The sequence below is a fragment of the Erinaceus europaeus genome, chromosome 6, assembly GCF_950295315.1.
Source record: "Erinaceus europaeus chromosome 6, mEriEur2.1, whole genome shotgun sequence".
In the NCBI taxonomy this organism is placed as follows: Eukaryota; Metazoa; Chordata; class Mammalia; order Eulipotyphla; family Erinaceidae; genus Erinaceus; species Erinaceus europaeus.
In genome coordinates this window covers 63,552,334-63,567,879 of record NC_080167.1, presented here as the reverse complement: position 1 = coordinate 63,567,879, position 15,546 = coordinate 63,552,334, and the positions used below count along the sequence as shown (strand labels likewise).

Sequence of the window (15,546 nt, the reverse complement as noted above, 5' to 3'; positions counted from 1 at the left end):
GGGGAGTCACTTCACAAGTGGTGAAGCAGGTCTGCAGGTGTCTGTCTTTCTCTCCCCTCTGTTTTCCCCTCCTCTCTCCATTTTTCTCTGTCCTATCCAACAATGATGATATCAATAACAATAACAGTAATAACTGCAACAATAAAACAACAAGGGCAACAAAAGGGAATAAATAAATATAAAAAAAAAAGAGAAAAAAAAAGTGCCATTGAGTCATCAGATGGTTTATTTAGGGCAGTAATACAATTAATTCCATGTAAGAGGACTAGGAGGTAGAGACAGATTGGTTTGAGGGTCAGTACATTTGCCAAGTGAATCAGTTGGGACCCAAAAGTGGCACAGAGCCCCAAGGTGGGAGAGTCTGGGGGAGATGGGAATGCTTACCTCCCCCCTTAGATTCCTCCTAAATTTCTAATGTACAGAAGAGTGTATCAAATACCCATCTGCCCACCGTAGATGGAAGGATGCAGTTGAACTGGCAATGTCTTTCTCTGTGTGCTTTCTGTCTGTCCCGCCTGCTTTTGAGGAAGTGGCAGTTAGCTCCCATTGTGCCAGTGAGGTGAGGATTGGGGAAACAGGAGCAGAAAAAATGAGGATTTGTGGAGTAAAGATACTGGATTCTGGGGGTTGTGCACAGTTGAGTGCACAAGGACCAAGGTTCAAACCCCTGGTTTCTACCTGTAGGGGGGAAGCTTCATGAGCAGTGAAACAGGGCTGCAGGTATCTCTTTTTCTCTCTCCTTCTCTGTCTCCCCCTCGCCTCTCAATTTCTTTGTCTCTATCCAAAAAGCAATAAATAAAATACATATAAAGATGCTGGGTTCTATTCCACCCAAGAAGAAAGGCCACTTGGTTTAGTATTGCAGCTCCCTGGTGGTTTTCCTCCTCTCCTGTTGAGGCATTTAGGGCATGGCTGTGTGGCAGATGACAGTGAACTTTATATAGAAGCATAAAGTGAGGAAAGTACTTTCACCAGAAGTTTTGAAGACGCGCAGTGTTCTTGGCTATATCTGTGTAGTCAAGGCCTTTCTCCCTGGGAGGTGAGGAGAGTGATTCCAGAGGCAGTGGGTAGCTCTCCCCCTCGGGAGAGGCGAGCCAGGCCCTTTACCCAGCAGAAGGTCCAGGTCAGCGGAAGTGAGTAGTAGACAGCAGGTGTGCAAGGAACACAAGTATGATCCAACCCATGTGTGATGGAGATTAGCGTGGGTGGTGGCGGAGGAGAGCAGGAAGCCGAAATGCCCAAGGGTATGGGGCACACAGATGCTGATATTTTTAACTAGAAAATCTACTTCCTCTGGCTTTGGCCTATAAACATTTTCCACTATGATCAGTCAGCCTTGTGACTCTTTGGCGGCAGAAGAGTAAGGGAGTGGGTGGGCAGAGGCATAAGCTGTCTTGTATAACATCATACGAAAATTGATAGGTGCGCCGGTGCTGACTCATTCTGCCAGCCATTCAGCAAAGACAAGACCGCTCACTGTGGCACACCTTGCTCTAAGAGAGGAGGAACTTAGTGACACGTGACACAAACGCCATTGCCCTCTGGTGACTTACCTCTAGTGGGAAGACAGAAAATGGAGAGAGAAAGGAAAGCTTCAGAAGGCACAAAGTTGCAACCAGAACTGATGAGAAACATTAAGTGAGGATGGGAGGGTGTGTGTGTGTTTTGTGTATAGACTTTTGAGAGGGGAAGCTGGGCTGGTTGAACACACATGTTGCAGTGCACAAGGACCCAGGTTGAGCCCCCGGTCCCCACCTTCTGGGGGAAAGCTTTGTGAGTGGTGAAGCAGGGCTGCAGGTGAGTCTCTCTGTCTCTCTTTTTCTCTATCTTCCACTTCCCTCTTGATGTCTGGCTGTCTCTAGCCAATAAATACAGATTTTTTAAAAATTAAAAAACACAGAATTTTGAGAGGGGGGAGGCCAAGGGACTTTATTAAGATGCCCTTCAGGGAAAGACCTGTGAAACTTGAGCCACACTGGCTTGGTCGACACGCACAGAGTTTGCGTCATTCGCCATTTCTTGTGTGCGCTTGTCTTCTCTCAAGAATGTTTGAATAGGAAGTGACTTACAGCTGGCTGCCATATGGTCTCTTAAGTTTTTGTCTGTCCTTGCATTGCACTGCATTGCGTGTGTGTGTGTGTGTGTGTGTGTGATTCCTCCTCTTGCCATAAACTTTTTTGCATAAATTAGATGTAAAGTGAGGTTCTTCTTGCCAGAGTGTATCTTTTTTTATTTAATTTTTTATTTATAAAAAGGAAACATTGACTAAACCATAGGATAAGAGGGGTACAACTTCACACAATTCCCACCACCAGAACTCTGTATCCATTCCCTCCCCTGATAGCTTTCTTATTCTTTATCCCTTTGGGAGTATGGACCCAAGGTCATTGTGGGCTGCAGAAGGTGGAAGATCTGGCTTCTGTCATTGCTTCCATGCTGAACATGGGCATTGACAGGTTGATCCATACTCCCAGCCTGTCTCTCTCTTTCCCTAGTGGGGAAGTGGAGCTCCAGGGCACATTAGTGGGTATCTTTATAGAGTGTGTTGCCTTTCAGACCTTTGAGTCTCTGAGACCCATGAAAGACTTTGTGTGGTTTTCACTAAGTGTTGGTTGCGTGAACATTTCCCTTGGCTTATGAACACTGACTTGCTCGGTACTTTCCCTCACGAGTTCATTTTTGTACCATCTTCACAAGGAACTTTGAAAATGTTAATGTTTTCCCTTTCCCATCCATGTTTTTTGTCATGGAAATGAAAATCACCCTTCCAAAGCTGTGATGTGCTGGTTAAAAACTTAAACCAAGTTTTGGTCAATAGACTCCAGCAACTAATAGAAAGGGAGCTAGTTCCAAGTACTGAAGTACTTGAAGACAATAACAACCTTCATAATGGGCCCAGGTGCTGTCTTATCCTGATGTTGGTTTGCATTTTTGTCAGTGGGTTAATGATTCTGAGTAGCTTTTCCTGTGTAAGCACCCTCCCAGGTGAGCTAGCTTGATGGCCCAGACCTTTACTTTGTTAAAAAGTATTGTAATATAATGGAAGAAACAGAGACAGATAGATGGGTATAGACCGGTAGACACCAGAGCACCGCTCAGCTCTGGCTGATGGTGATGCTGGGGACTGAACCTGGGACCTCAGAGTCTTAGGCATGAAGGTCTTTTGCAGAACCATTATGCCATCTCCCCAGCCTGGCCACGAGATATTTTCTAATTTCTCTTTCACTTTCTTCTTCGGACTGTGTGGTGGCTGAGAGTGCGGTTTAATTTCCATGTGCTTGTGTATCTCTCATTTTCCCTTCTGCTATTGATTGCTGCTTTCATTCTTCTGAGGTCAGAAAAGATACTTGGCATGAGTTCAGTCTTCTTAAATTTGTTTAGACTTGTGTTGTGGCCTAACATGTGGTCTGTCCTGGAAAATGTTCCACGCGAACTTGAGAAAACGGTGTGTTCTGCTGTCGCTGAGAGGACTGACTGTTCAAGTGCTGTTTCCCCCTTGATCTCCTGTCTGGTTGTTCTCCGGTGCTGAAAGGAGTGTTGAAGTCTGTTACTACTGTGCTTCTGTCTACTTCTTCTCTCAGCATTTGATAGTTCTGGTAGTGGGATATATGTTGTTTTCGATGGGTTAGGTTGTTTTCGCCAGGCTGGCTTCACGGGCAGGTAACAGACGACCAGGGACTCATAGTTGAGCTGTAGGCAGTATCTCTTTATTCATGCAGGACGCAGCACAATCTAAGACGAGCTAAGCTAAACTCAAGGTAAAGTACTCTAAAACTCACAATGCTGTCTTTATATATACTTCCCAAGTAGGGTGGAAACAGGATGTGACATAGAGAGGGTGGAGAGAAAAGTGACTGGTGAAAATCAGAGTGTGACAAAGAGGGGGCAGATTAGGCAAGAATCCTATCACTGAACCACAAATGCCCTGGAGGGAGGGTGGAACTTGTTAACAGTGGTTATGTAAATAAAATAGTGTTAAGCAGGGGGGATTTAAACCAAATGAAACAGAAGGGGTCTCATGTATACCAACAGATATGTTTTCCATTTGCCATATGTTCCCATTACATAATGCTTTTCTTTGATTTTTGTTACAGGTTTCTGACTGAAAGTCTATTTTGTTGATGATTAGTGTGGTGTCTCCTCTCTTTGGGTTACCGTTTGGCATTTTTGGCCTTTTCTGCCTGCCTATGTGTTTTTTGAGATATAAAGTAAGTTTCTTGTGGATGACATGCGATTTTTTTTTTTTTTTTTTTTTGCCTCCAGGGTTACTTCTGGGCTCGGTTCTGGCATTACAAATCCACTGCTCCTGGAAGCCATTTTTTCCAATTTTTTTTTTTTTTAAATTGGATAGAACAGAGAGAAATTGAGGGAGGAGGGGAAGATAGAGAGGGGGAGAGAAAGACAGACACCGGCAGACCTGCTTCACCACTTGTGAAGTGACCCCCCTGCAGGTGGGGAGTGGGGGATCGAACTGAGATCCTTGCGTGGGTCTTTGTGCTTTGTACTATGAGCACTTAACCTGGTGTACTACTGCCCAGTCCTCCTTGTTATTTTTAATGCATTTAACTCCGTATGTTTTTTTTTTAATTAGATAGTTTTATCTATTTACATTTAAAGTAATTACTGATAAATATGTTCATTTCTTAATTGTTCTCTGCCTCCTCTATTTTTAAAAATTTTTAAATTTAATTTATTTTATTTTTTTATTTTGTTGTCCTTGTTGTTTTATTGTTGTAGTTATTATTATTGTTGTTGTCATTGTTGGATAGGACAGAGAGAAATGGAGAGAGGAGGGGAAGACAGAGAGGAGGAGAGAAAGATAGACACCTGCAGACCTGCTTCACCGCCTGTGAAGCAACTCCCCTGCAGGTGGGGAGCCGGGGTTCGAACCGGGATCCTTATGCCGGTCCTTGTGCTTTGCGCCACCTGCACTTAACCTGCTGCGCTACAGCCCAACTCCCCCCTCTGCCTCCTTTATAACCTTTTAGCCCATTCCTCCTCTTACTACTTTTTGTGTGTTTTAGTGACTTATTTTTTGCAGTGACATACTTCAATTCCCTTCTCATTACCTTTTGTGCATCTTCTGTATCTTCTATTTTGGTTACCATGGAGATTCCATAAAAAAAAAAAATCCCAAGACTTCAGCAGTCTGTTTTCAGCAGGTAACTCGCACTGCATGTAGTAGCTCTACTTTGCGTCTCTGTTTCCTTCATGTTACTGATGTCACAAAAGACTTTTTTTAAAGATAGAGACAGACAGAGAGTGGGGGCTGGGTGGTGTCACACCTAGTTGAGTGCATGTGTAACAGTGCACAAGGACCTGGTTTGAGCCCCTGCCCACCTGCAGGGGGAAAGCTTTGTGTCCTACTGTGAGTGAGTTATCTTTCCAATGCTGAGCTTGTGCAAGACTCACTATTTCCTCAGTGGTCCCTCCCCCTCCCTGTCACCTGTCTGTGACACTGCAGCCTCTCCGATGCTACAATATGCTTGGGGCTCGACTTCCTTTTCTGCGGGTTCCCTCCTGGCATAAAATGATGTCACTTTCTGACTGACAGCCTAAGCCAGGCAAGACAGAACCCAGTTAACCAGTGCAGCCCCTGACTTGCCAAGTCACCAAAGTTCAAGCCTCTCTTCTGGATTGTTCCTTCCCTTGGGTGAGGCCAGGAGTGACCTGTTCTCTAGTTCTGCCTCGCTGCCCCAGGGAGGAGGTGCTGAAGTCAGGCCAAGTGCAGTGACCTTTAGCCGGTGTCTCGGCTTCTGCTTCACCTCAGTGCTGCGGCAACTTATCTGGCATCTGGCGTTTTCACAAAGCCAGTTTGCTCCTTCTAGCATAGTGAAATCAGTTTGTGCCTAGGATGGAAGGTCATGCACTGGCCTGCTGACATCACTGTTGTTCCTGCTGACATCACTTCCTGTTCGCATTTGTTTTTGAAGATTCCTTATTGCAGGGGTGCCTCACCTGATGTTTTCCCAGCCTGGGCAAGATCATCATGGTGCCTTCCCACTGTGCTCTCTCATGAGTTAATGTGATAGCTCTCTAGGAAGTGCTTTTATTCTCTGTGTGTGTGTTTGTGTGTGTGTGTGTGTGTGAACAGTGTGAGTAGGGAGTTGTTGAGGGGGAAACGGGTTAGGTCTGTGGAAAGTCCCGGGACCACCAGTTTACGCCTCAGAGTGTTAGGCCATGGCGCCTTCTCAGAAAGAATTATGAGAGTCTCCATGATTAGGTATACAAGATTTAAACTTCTTTATTAAAAAGATGTGAGGGAGAAGTTGTGCAGACAGCACACCCTAGGGCCACAAAGAGCATGGCCTGTTCATGTGTGTTTTTTTTTTTAATATTTATTTTATTTATTTATTTCCTTTTGTTGCCCTTGTTGTTTTATTGTTGTAGTTATTATTGTTGTCGTTGTTGGATAGGACAGAGCGAAATGGAGAGAGGAGGGGAAGACAGAGAGGAGGAGAGAAAGATAGACACCTGCAGACCTGCTTCACCGCCTGTGAAGCCACTCCCCTGCAGGTGGGGAGCCGGGGTTCGAACCAGGATCCTTATGCTGGTCCTTGTGCTTTGCGCCACCTGCGCTTAACCCGCTGCGCTACAGCCCGACTCCCTGTTCATGTGTTTTTTTCCTTCTCTGAAGTCCCTGTGTCACACCTGGGCCAGCTTCCCATTGGTTCATTGAGATCACCTGTCTTTGCTGTTAGGTTAAAGCTTCCCAGGTGTGGCTACCTTTCTAAAGCTCCTTGCACAGTGAATAAGGCGCTTCCAAAAACTGTCGTCCTACCACTTCCCAGTGCTGCCTTTAAGGTCTTCCCACCGGTATGAGGAAAGACACAGTGACAAGACAAAGTGACTGTGTTGTAGCTCTCTGTAACTCCATGCCCTGGTCCATCAGAACTCTCCCTAACATATAATTTTGCCAAGATTTGCCTTGTTGATTGATTTATTTTGAGGCATCATGACAGTTTGAAATTGCTAAGAATTGTAGGTGCTCTGAGGCTATTTTGTTACTGAGTCTGAATTGTTTGCTTGAGCTTCTGACATTGGTATTTACTCTCTTAAAAATGTCTAGAACATGGAGGGATGGTACCCTTGGCTGCTTTGCAGGATGCGACTACAGGTTTTGGAAATATCTTAGACTTAACAAAAAAGATTTGTTTGGTGTGTGTGTGTGTGTGTGTGTGTGTGTGTGTGTGTGTGTGTGTGAGAGAGAGAGAGAGAGAGAGAGAGAGAGAGAGAGAGAGAGAGAGAGATACCGGAACACGGCTCAGTAATGTACAGTGTATGGTGGTGCCGAGGACTGAACCTGGGACTTCTGGTGGCCAGGTAGATAAGTCCTGTGTTTTAACATTTGAGCTATCTCCACAGCCGTCTTTGACTTTCAGAAGGTATGATTCTGAAGATGGGTTTAAGTCTTTCAGTGTTGGGGAATCACTGGATTGATGACTTAAGAATGTAACTTCCTGAGATTTTGGGTTTAATCAGAGAAAACTTGGTATCAGGTGAGTGAATAGTGTGTGGATATAAAACGGGAACTTTCTATTGACTTATTTCCAGATTCTCAGGAGAAAGGAGAGGGAGCTAGTGTGTGAGCCTCTGGAAAAGCCCCAGTCCTTTAAATAATGTATCACTTAGCCTTCCCAAGACATGAAGGAGTGGCAGAGGTTATTTCTTTGGGGTCTGTCCTCACAGAGCACCACTAGGAAGGCACAGAAACATGAAACCCGCCACTTGAGAAGCTGCGCAGAGGCTGAAGGAGAGGGCAAAGGCAGCAGCCACGTGTAGCGTGCTCAGCACAGCCACCGGACTCCTGCATGCTGCCCATTGAGTCCACTTGGGCTGCGGGGTTTGGGCAAGTTGCTTCAAGTTCAGTTTCTTCTTCTGTAGAGGCGTCTGTATTACAGGGTTTTGTGAGGATTAAGTACCGGCTGCCTGTTGAATGTCTAGCAGGTGTGTGCTCTCTTACTTGTTGCGTGTAACACCCCCACCCCCACCCCCAAACACAGCCATTTGGTTTCTCAAAGACTCGTGCTTTTTTAAGTTGCCCTTGTAGAGCCGAGAGTCAGGGAGGAGAATTATCCATCTCCCACCCACACCTGTATTCCTTTCATTACTCCACCCCCGACCCGAGCAGCTTGCTCCACTGAAAGAGACAGATGTTGAGAGGAGTGGAATGAAGCTTAAGACTTTTACTAAGAGCTGTCACCTGTTGATTGGCTGTTCAGGCTGAATGTTTGGCTCACAACCTCCCGTTTGATCTCATTCCCTTAAACGACCAAGAATAAGAGTATTGGTAAGATAGATGGAGGCGGAGTGTAGGTCTGTCTCATTGAAATTCTGCTCTCTTCAGCAGGCAGTGCTGTCTCCCCGTAAAGAAAACATAAGGACACACTTCCCTCAGGGAAAGAACTTTTGGAAGGATATTGAGTTGGTAGGAACATACGGATGTGGGGTCTTTCTTCACAGAGCACTATGAGGGAGGCACATAAACTTAACAGGAGATAAAATTATCATTTTTATTTTTGAAACAATTCTTAATTTTCATGAGGAAGTCTGATGGACAGAAATACTGACTGACCAGAACACCACTCAGCTCTGGCTGCTGGGTGGTGCCAGGAATTGAACCAGGGGCTCGGGTCTCAGACACAGGTGTCAGAAGTAAATCAGTGCTCCCCAGTGAAGCAAGGAGATTGGAGGGAATGTAAGGGGAGGGTGTCTTCCTCCCAGCATGTGTGCACATTAATAAAAGTCTTCTATTTGGTGATTTCACTGGGCACTCAAGGCAGTTCTTGCAGTACATGCACTTCCATGGGTGACCACTAGATGTCAGGAGAGCCCCAGGAGCCTTAGTGGCTACCCAGGGAGGGGAGAGAGTGAGCATTGTAAGTTCCCAGACACTCACATATTTTCTCTGTTTCCACATGATCGATGCCAGAAGAACCTGATACAGTGTGATATATAGAAGCAAGGTACAACTGAAATAATGAATTTTCAAAAATAAGCCTTTTTAAAGGAAGGTCATAATAATTCTGTTGGGGATTGTAAAGGCGTTAGGTGCACTTGATACCACCGTTCCGTCCCTGGTGTTTGAGTCTCTTTTTTTATGGAAAGATGGATTGGACTTCGATTTAAGAATATTCGGTAACCCCTCTCAGGACATCCTGTAACTAACAGCTGGTATTTTTGTGTTGTAGTAAATCAGTTCCATACAACAGCCAGTAATAATATCATGGCTGGGTTTTGACAAATTCCAAAGCATTTTTCAATAAACTTGGCCAATGAAAATAACATGATTACCACACACACAAATCTAACTCTGCTCGAAAGTTAAACCTTTGCAAGTCTGCTTTCCTCCACAGAATATTAAGCATGTTTCTGGTTGGACTTTTATCAGACCTTTTATTATTATTATTATTTATCTATAGACTTGTGTAAGTTCTGAGAAGCTAATTACTCTGTGGCATCTACTTCAATAACCTAACTTTGGAAAAATTTAACCTCCAGTGTTTGCCGTGAAATAAAAAAATGGGACTTGCTAAGGCCGACCAGACGTGGCATCTATCTAGGGACGTGGTATGTTTTCCATGCACAGTGTGAGGCGGTCTTGGTATCAGCGAATGTTTGCTGTAGCACGAGCTGGCTTACTGGATGGCTGACGTGGCTTATAAAATCAAGTACTGTACGTGCTCTAAGGCCTGAACAGAGCGGGCGGTTGTATGATGTAGACTGTGTTTCTGTAGGCAGATGATCTGTACCACATCATTTAACTTTTCTCATAGCATAAGGAGTTTAAATCACACACACACCCCCCCCACACACACACACAGTACTTGTGTGTGTGTGTGTGTGTGTGTGTGTGTGTGTGTATATCCTACCTGGTAGAAATGTGTGTGTAGACTGTACACCCCTCCTCTTGCAACAGAAGAAAAATCTGTAAATTGAATACATTTTAAAAATTATGTATGGTCTGTCTTGGACTTTCCCTGTGTTTGAACTAATACTTGCATATGTCATTGGACTTTAAATATGATTGCTAGAGTGGCTTGTAAAAGCACAGTAGAGGGAGTCAGGCAGTAGCGCAGCGGGTTAAGCGCAGGTGGCGCAAAGCACAAGGACCGGCATAAGGATCCCGGTTTGAGGCCCCGGCTCCCCACCTGCAGGGGAGTCACTTCACAGGCGGTGAAACAGGTCTGCAGGTGTCTGTCTCTCTCTGTCTTCCCCTCTTCTCTCCATTTCTCTCTGTTCTATCCAACAACGACATCAATAATAATAATAATAATAACAACAAGGGCAACAAAAAGGGAATAAATAAATAAACACAAAATTTATAAAAAAACAAGCGAAGTAGAATTGCTGTTTAAGATTATTGGGGAATAGCTCTAGACGTGGATGTTAATGAAGCTTCATTGGCCTTGCTTTGTCTTCTTACTTGTTTTTAATTTTGAGCTTGTATTATATTTTTTACTTTTTTTTTTTTTATTTTAGTAAGCGCCCATAGATTTCTAGTTAGCATTCTTTTCTATGTGGATTTGTATGTGTATTTTAAGTATGTCAACCGTTGTAATGATATTAAACATTCAGGAAAGACATTGTTACCCAATAGTGTAGACCAAGATGGGCTGTTTCATGGTGGGTTTTCTTTTCTTTCCTACTGATGTTTACTCTGGTAACTGAAAGCTAAGTTAGAAGGTTTGCCTCAATTTTTAGAGTTCATAGTTTTTCAAGTGAAATTTGGCCAGATTACTTTAGTTTTTTTCTATTCTGTAATATGAATCAGCAGTTTAAAGGCTTTTAAGTATTGAACTGAGCCAGTTTTCATGTGTTTATAATATCATATATATTCTTAATCTATGTGAAAATATGCTGTAAATGACTGCATTTATTGTTAGAGAACTGGGGAAAATGCATTAAGAGAGGAACTTCAACACATTGCCTGGGACTTCTGATTTCTCAGCAGTGTCAATGCAGTGCGTTTGCCGTTATCAGGCAGCAGCTGCACACGTTTAGTTTAAACCACACGGCCTTCTCGTCTCCATGCTGTCAGCCCATTGTAACATTTAATCTGATCACTTTCTTTTCGTTTCATCATGTAATCTCAACACCTGCATTACAAGGTATCTCCTGTTTGCCTGCTGGGTCCCAGCCACCATGCCTCAGTATATTTAACGACTAGACAGTTTAGAATGGCTTTCTGTCTTCATGTAAGGAAATTAAGATGTAACCACATCTAACAGTTTGTCCAAAGTTACAAATGTAGCAGGTCCAGGTAGACAGCTAAACTCTGGAGCCCTTGTTCCTAACTACTGTGTATTTTAACAGTCAAAATGGCTATTTGAAAAATGATACTTTCCACGATACACCAGATTTTTTTTTTTTAATAAAATAATTTACTTTTTTGAATACAGTTGGATTGTTAAGTTTAATTTTAGACTTGCACATTTCTGTAAATCTCTTAATTCCATCTTGCTTCAGCTCTGGTATTCTTCCAAGGTATTTGCAGTTTTCAGTTACAAACCTATGCAGCGTGCATACTAGGAAGAATTACTGTAAAAACTGCAGTTAGTGAGAAGTTGCTGACAATTATCAAGTCTCTATACTATATTTAGAAATAATCAGCTAAGAAGTATAACAGACGGAAGGCATTTTAGAATGGCACTGATTTACAGAAAAATTTCTCTCTTCCACCCCTCCTTTTCTTACCTCTACTTTTCTATTCTTTTTTTCAACCCCGAATTTTAATCCAAACTTGGGCAAACCCTGGGGAAACCAAACTTGCAGAAATGTCTTAAGGCCCCATCTCTCCAACTAGCAGCTCTCAGACCAACCACAAAGTCCTTTAAGGATATCCTGATTCAGGCATACGTGTTCATGTTAATTGGACAGTGCACCTGAAAATAAAATAAAAATAACGACTACACTTAGTATTCGTATGTCACCTGCGCTCTCTCTGACAAAGAAGTTTGAGGTAGTTGCAGAAGGTTGTAATTTAGCAGTGTTCCTTTTGCTTCCCCCCCCCCCCCATCCCATTATTATTCTCTAAAAGCACGCCTTTTCTTTGCAGCCACAGTGCCCCTGAGGCAGAAGTCCTGGTAGCTGACCTGGCTGTGGTCTTGCAGCTGGAGTTGCCTGTAGCTTAGAGCCAGCGTGGAGGCGGCAGCCCAGCCCTGCTGCATCATGCCGGCGTTGTCAACAGGCTCTGCAGGTGACACAGGTAGGTGGACCCCAGGGGGAGTGTCACCTGAATCTTCTTTTCACAGTGAGAAAGAAGCAGCATTGTTCTGAGCAAGATACCAGTAGGTCACCCTTGCTGCTCTGTGACCCACCTGAGGAGCATGATGCCACTTGGCTCAGTCACCCACACTGGCCTTGACAACCTCCAGTCCAGGTGCTACAGGACCCAGTTCCCTGCCTCCATTCTCTCGCCTTTTGGGTTGATACCATGCATTTTCAAGTTCTTGAAAAAATTAAGTGTTTTAAGCACACAGAAAAACATGGCAAGTACCACGATATATACTCTCAGACTTAACAGACCTTAACTTTCTTTGCTACACTTGCTCTAGACATATATATATGTTTCTTTTCTTTTTTTTCCTTGAATAGCTAAACCTCTGGGGCCCAGGGAGGTGACCCAATAGGTAGGGTGCAGGACTCACATACATGAGGCCCCCAGATTGAACCCCAGCTCTGCATTTTGCTCTACTTTCTTTCCTGGAAAGATAGATATAGATAGATGGGTAGATGGGTATATTTTTATTTATTTTTTTATTTTTTAAAGTTAGGAAACATCAGGCCTACCTCATTCTTCTGTTCGTCTTGCTGTCACTGGAGGTAAAAATGGTTCTGAAGTTGGGATTTCTCACTAAAGGATTCAAACGATGTAACAGAGGGCATCTCACCTTAGAACTAGTTACAAAACTTGGTGTGACACCTGGCAAGTTCCTTGAGAGACGACAAGCTCGCCCCCCCGTATGTGTGACTCTCTGCTGTGGACCTGTTCCAGGTGTTGTGAAGGATGGCCACGCGCCTTTGACGTCTTGATCTGGGGCTTCCCAGAAATAACCCTTTAAAAGCCTCCCCCAAATATGGTATTGTCAGAAAAGTCATGACATCTTTTTTTTTTTTCTATGCAGAAATGTGCCATGACTTTTCCAACAACCTAATATTAAAACAGAATGAGTGGGGCTGTGTCATGCATTGTTTTTCTTTATGAGACGGAGATATAGACAGTTGAGAGCCCTGCTTCTTGCAATCTCTGACATTCTAGACAGAGAGACATGAACCAGAGTGCCCCACACCTGTCCATTTCCCATGTGTTTTTGTCTGTTTTTTCTGCAGTGCAGGGGGTCGGATCCAGGGCCTCGTGCAGACAAGGCATGTTGCTTTAGTGCTGAACCTCCTCCCTAGCCCCTATGTTAGGCTTTTTTTTTTTCTTTTGTCTCCAGGGTTATCACTGTGGCTCGTAAAGTACCTGCACTGTGGATCCACTGCTCCTGGAGGCCATTTTTTTTTCCCTATTATTGTTGTCATAGTTGCTGTTGCTGCTGCTGTTATTGCTGTTGGACAGGACAGAGAGAGATAAGAGAGAGGAGGGGAAGACAGATGGGGAGAGAAAGATAGATACCTGCAGACCTGCTTCATTGCTTGTGAAGTGACCCCCTTGCAGTTGGGAAACCAGGGGCTCGAACTGGGATCCTTTGCCAGTCCTTGTGTTTGGTGCCATATGTGCTTAACGCACCACGCTACTGCCCCCCCCCATCCCCCCGTGCACCTTTTTTGCCCTTTTAAGGAAAACATATCCACACTTACATTTTGGCAAGTTTTAGTCATACTTATATTTTGGCAAGCTTTTATCTTGTCCCTGTTGATCAGGAGTGCTTTGCTTTCAGTGTGATTTCCCCTAAGGGATTAACTTCTCTTAGGGTAGTGATTTTGATTGTTAACATATAAAAATCTGTTTTCTCAAGACATTAACCGGGACGCCAGCTCTATAGTGGAAAAAAAAAGTCCTTCTCGTCTTTGTAGTTTTTATATAGCCTCACTCTGTATTGTACTACATAAAATGAATGATTTAGCTCTCTATAGTGGCTTGGGAAATTATAGATACAATTTATTTGAACCATAAATCTGCTCGGGCTGGGTAATGAATAAGGTTTTTGCCTTCCTCGTTACCAAGAATGTCATAGTTTAATTGGATACAAAATATTCCTGCTTCCATCTTGCTCTGGGAGTGACTGGAATGGAGTATTTATAGCTGAGAGATCAGCTTAGGTGTCCATCCTTTAGGGTTTAGGACTTTTCCACACTGAGCCGGCTCACATGGTAGAAATCTAAGGTGCCCGTGTTAACTCACACCTGGCTTTGGGCTAGGTTTTTTTTTTTTTTTTGACTTGCATGGCTCAGCAGTGAATCAGACAGAGGAGATGAGCTTGTCCTGAGAGTCTGGCATTTGGGGGTGCCCCAAAGTGTGACCCACCTTCAGATGGCTATGACTACCTCCCCCCATGGAATTCCTGACAGACCAGGTGTAACTTACTCCACCCTGGGTTATATGTACCACTGGCAATGAAGCTGTCATTTTCGTGTGTGTGTGTGTGTGTGTGTGTGTGTGTGTGTGTGTGACAGTGACACACACACACAGAGTGTATGTATGTGAGAGAAAGTGTGTGTTGTGGCCTCATGCAAGCAGTGTCTCTGCTCCCAGGCCACATTTTTGCATTCAACTACACAGAGGGGGAGAGAGAGAGAGAGAGAGGGAGAGGGAGAGGGAGAGGGAGAGAGAGAGAAGAGACACTGCAGCCCTGGAGTGTGTCCCTCCACACCCTCTCCCCCTCCAGAGTATTAACCCCAGGTGGTGGAGGCTGAGACTTGAACCTGGGCTGTGTACATGCCTTACCAAGGGAATCTCTGGCCCTGGTAGCTGTTTCTTTAAATCAGGTTTCCAAGGTAGAGCAGAGCTGAAGGGTGGCTGCCCAGGCACCATTGACCAACATGTGACTAGCAGACATAGCACTCCTAGGGAAATCCTCTCAGTGCAAAGCTTCTTCCTCTTTCTGTTGATCTCACTAAGGGAAAACAAACAAACAAACAAACAAACAAACAAACAAACAAACAGTTAACACAAGAATGCACCAAAGCAGAGGAACATTCTCTTTGTCAGAGGTTTGGATATAGAGGAAAAGAGCCTTCATGATTCCTCCTCCCTTTCTTCCCCACCCCATTTTTTCTTTCTGCTGGATGAGTAGCTTTCAGGGGTTTCTTGTAAGGGGCCAGGTGGTAGTGCTCCTGGTTAAGTGCACTAACCACAGTGCAGGTCCACACCTGCGGAGGGGTGGGGGTGGGGGAGCTTCGGAAGTGGTGAAGTAGAGTTGCAGGTGTCTCTCTCCCTCCCAATTTATCTCTGTTTTTATTCAATAATAAATAAATTTAAAAAATTTTCCTGTATTATCAAGTGCTTACAAAAGCATGTACTATAACTACACTGCTTTATTTTTTAGTTGTGGAACCTGTCATACTCTATGGTTATGTTCCATAACTTACTTTCTTCACCAA

At 44.1% G+C, this 15,546-nt stretch overlaps 1 protein-coding gene across 6 annotated transcripts in view; it reads left to right on the top strand.

The window, feature by feature from the left end:
- The window catches only part of MPP7 (MAGUK p55 scaffold protein 7), a 166,724-nt gene that overhangs the window by 31,519 nt on the left and 119,659 nt on the right, over positions 1–15,546 (top strand). For all 6 annotated transcript variants that reach the window (XM_060192359.1, XM_060192363.1, XM_060192358.1 and 3 more), the window contains one exon: positions 12,059–12,208. In XM_060192359.1, coding sequence (XP_060048342.1) covers positions 12,172–12,208 — 37 coding nt within the window. In that variant the 5' untranslated portion in view covers positions 12,059–12,171. The remainder of the gene's footprint in view (positions 1–12,058; positions 12,209–15,546) is intronic.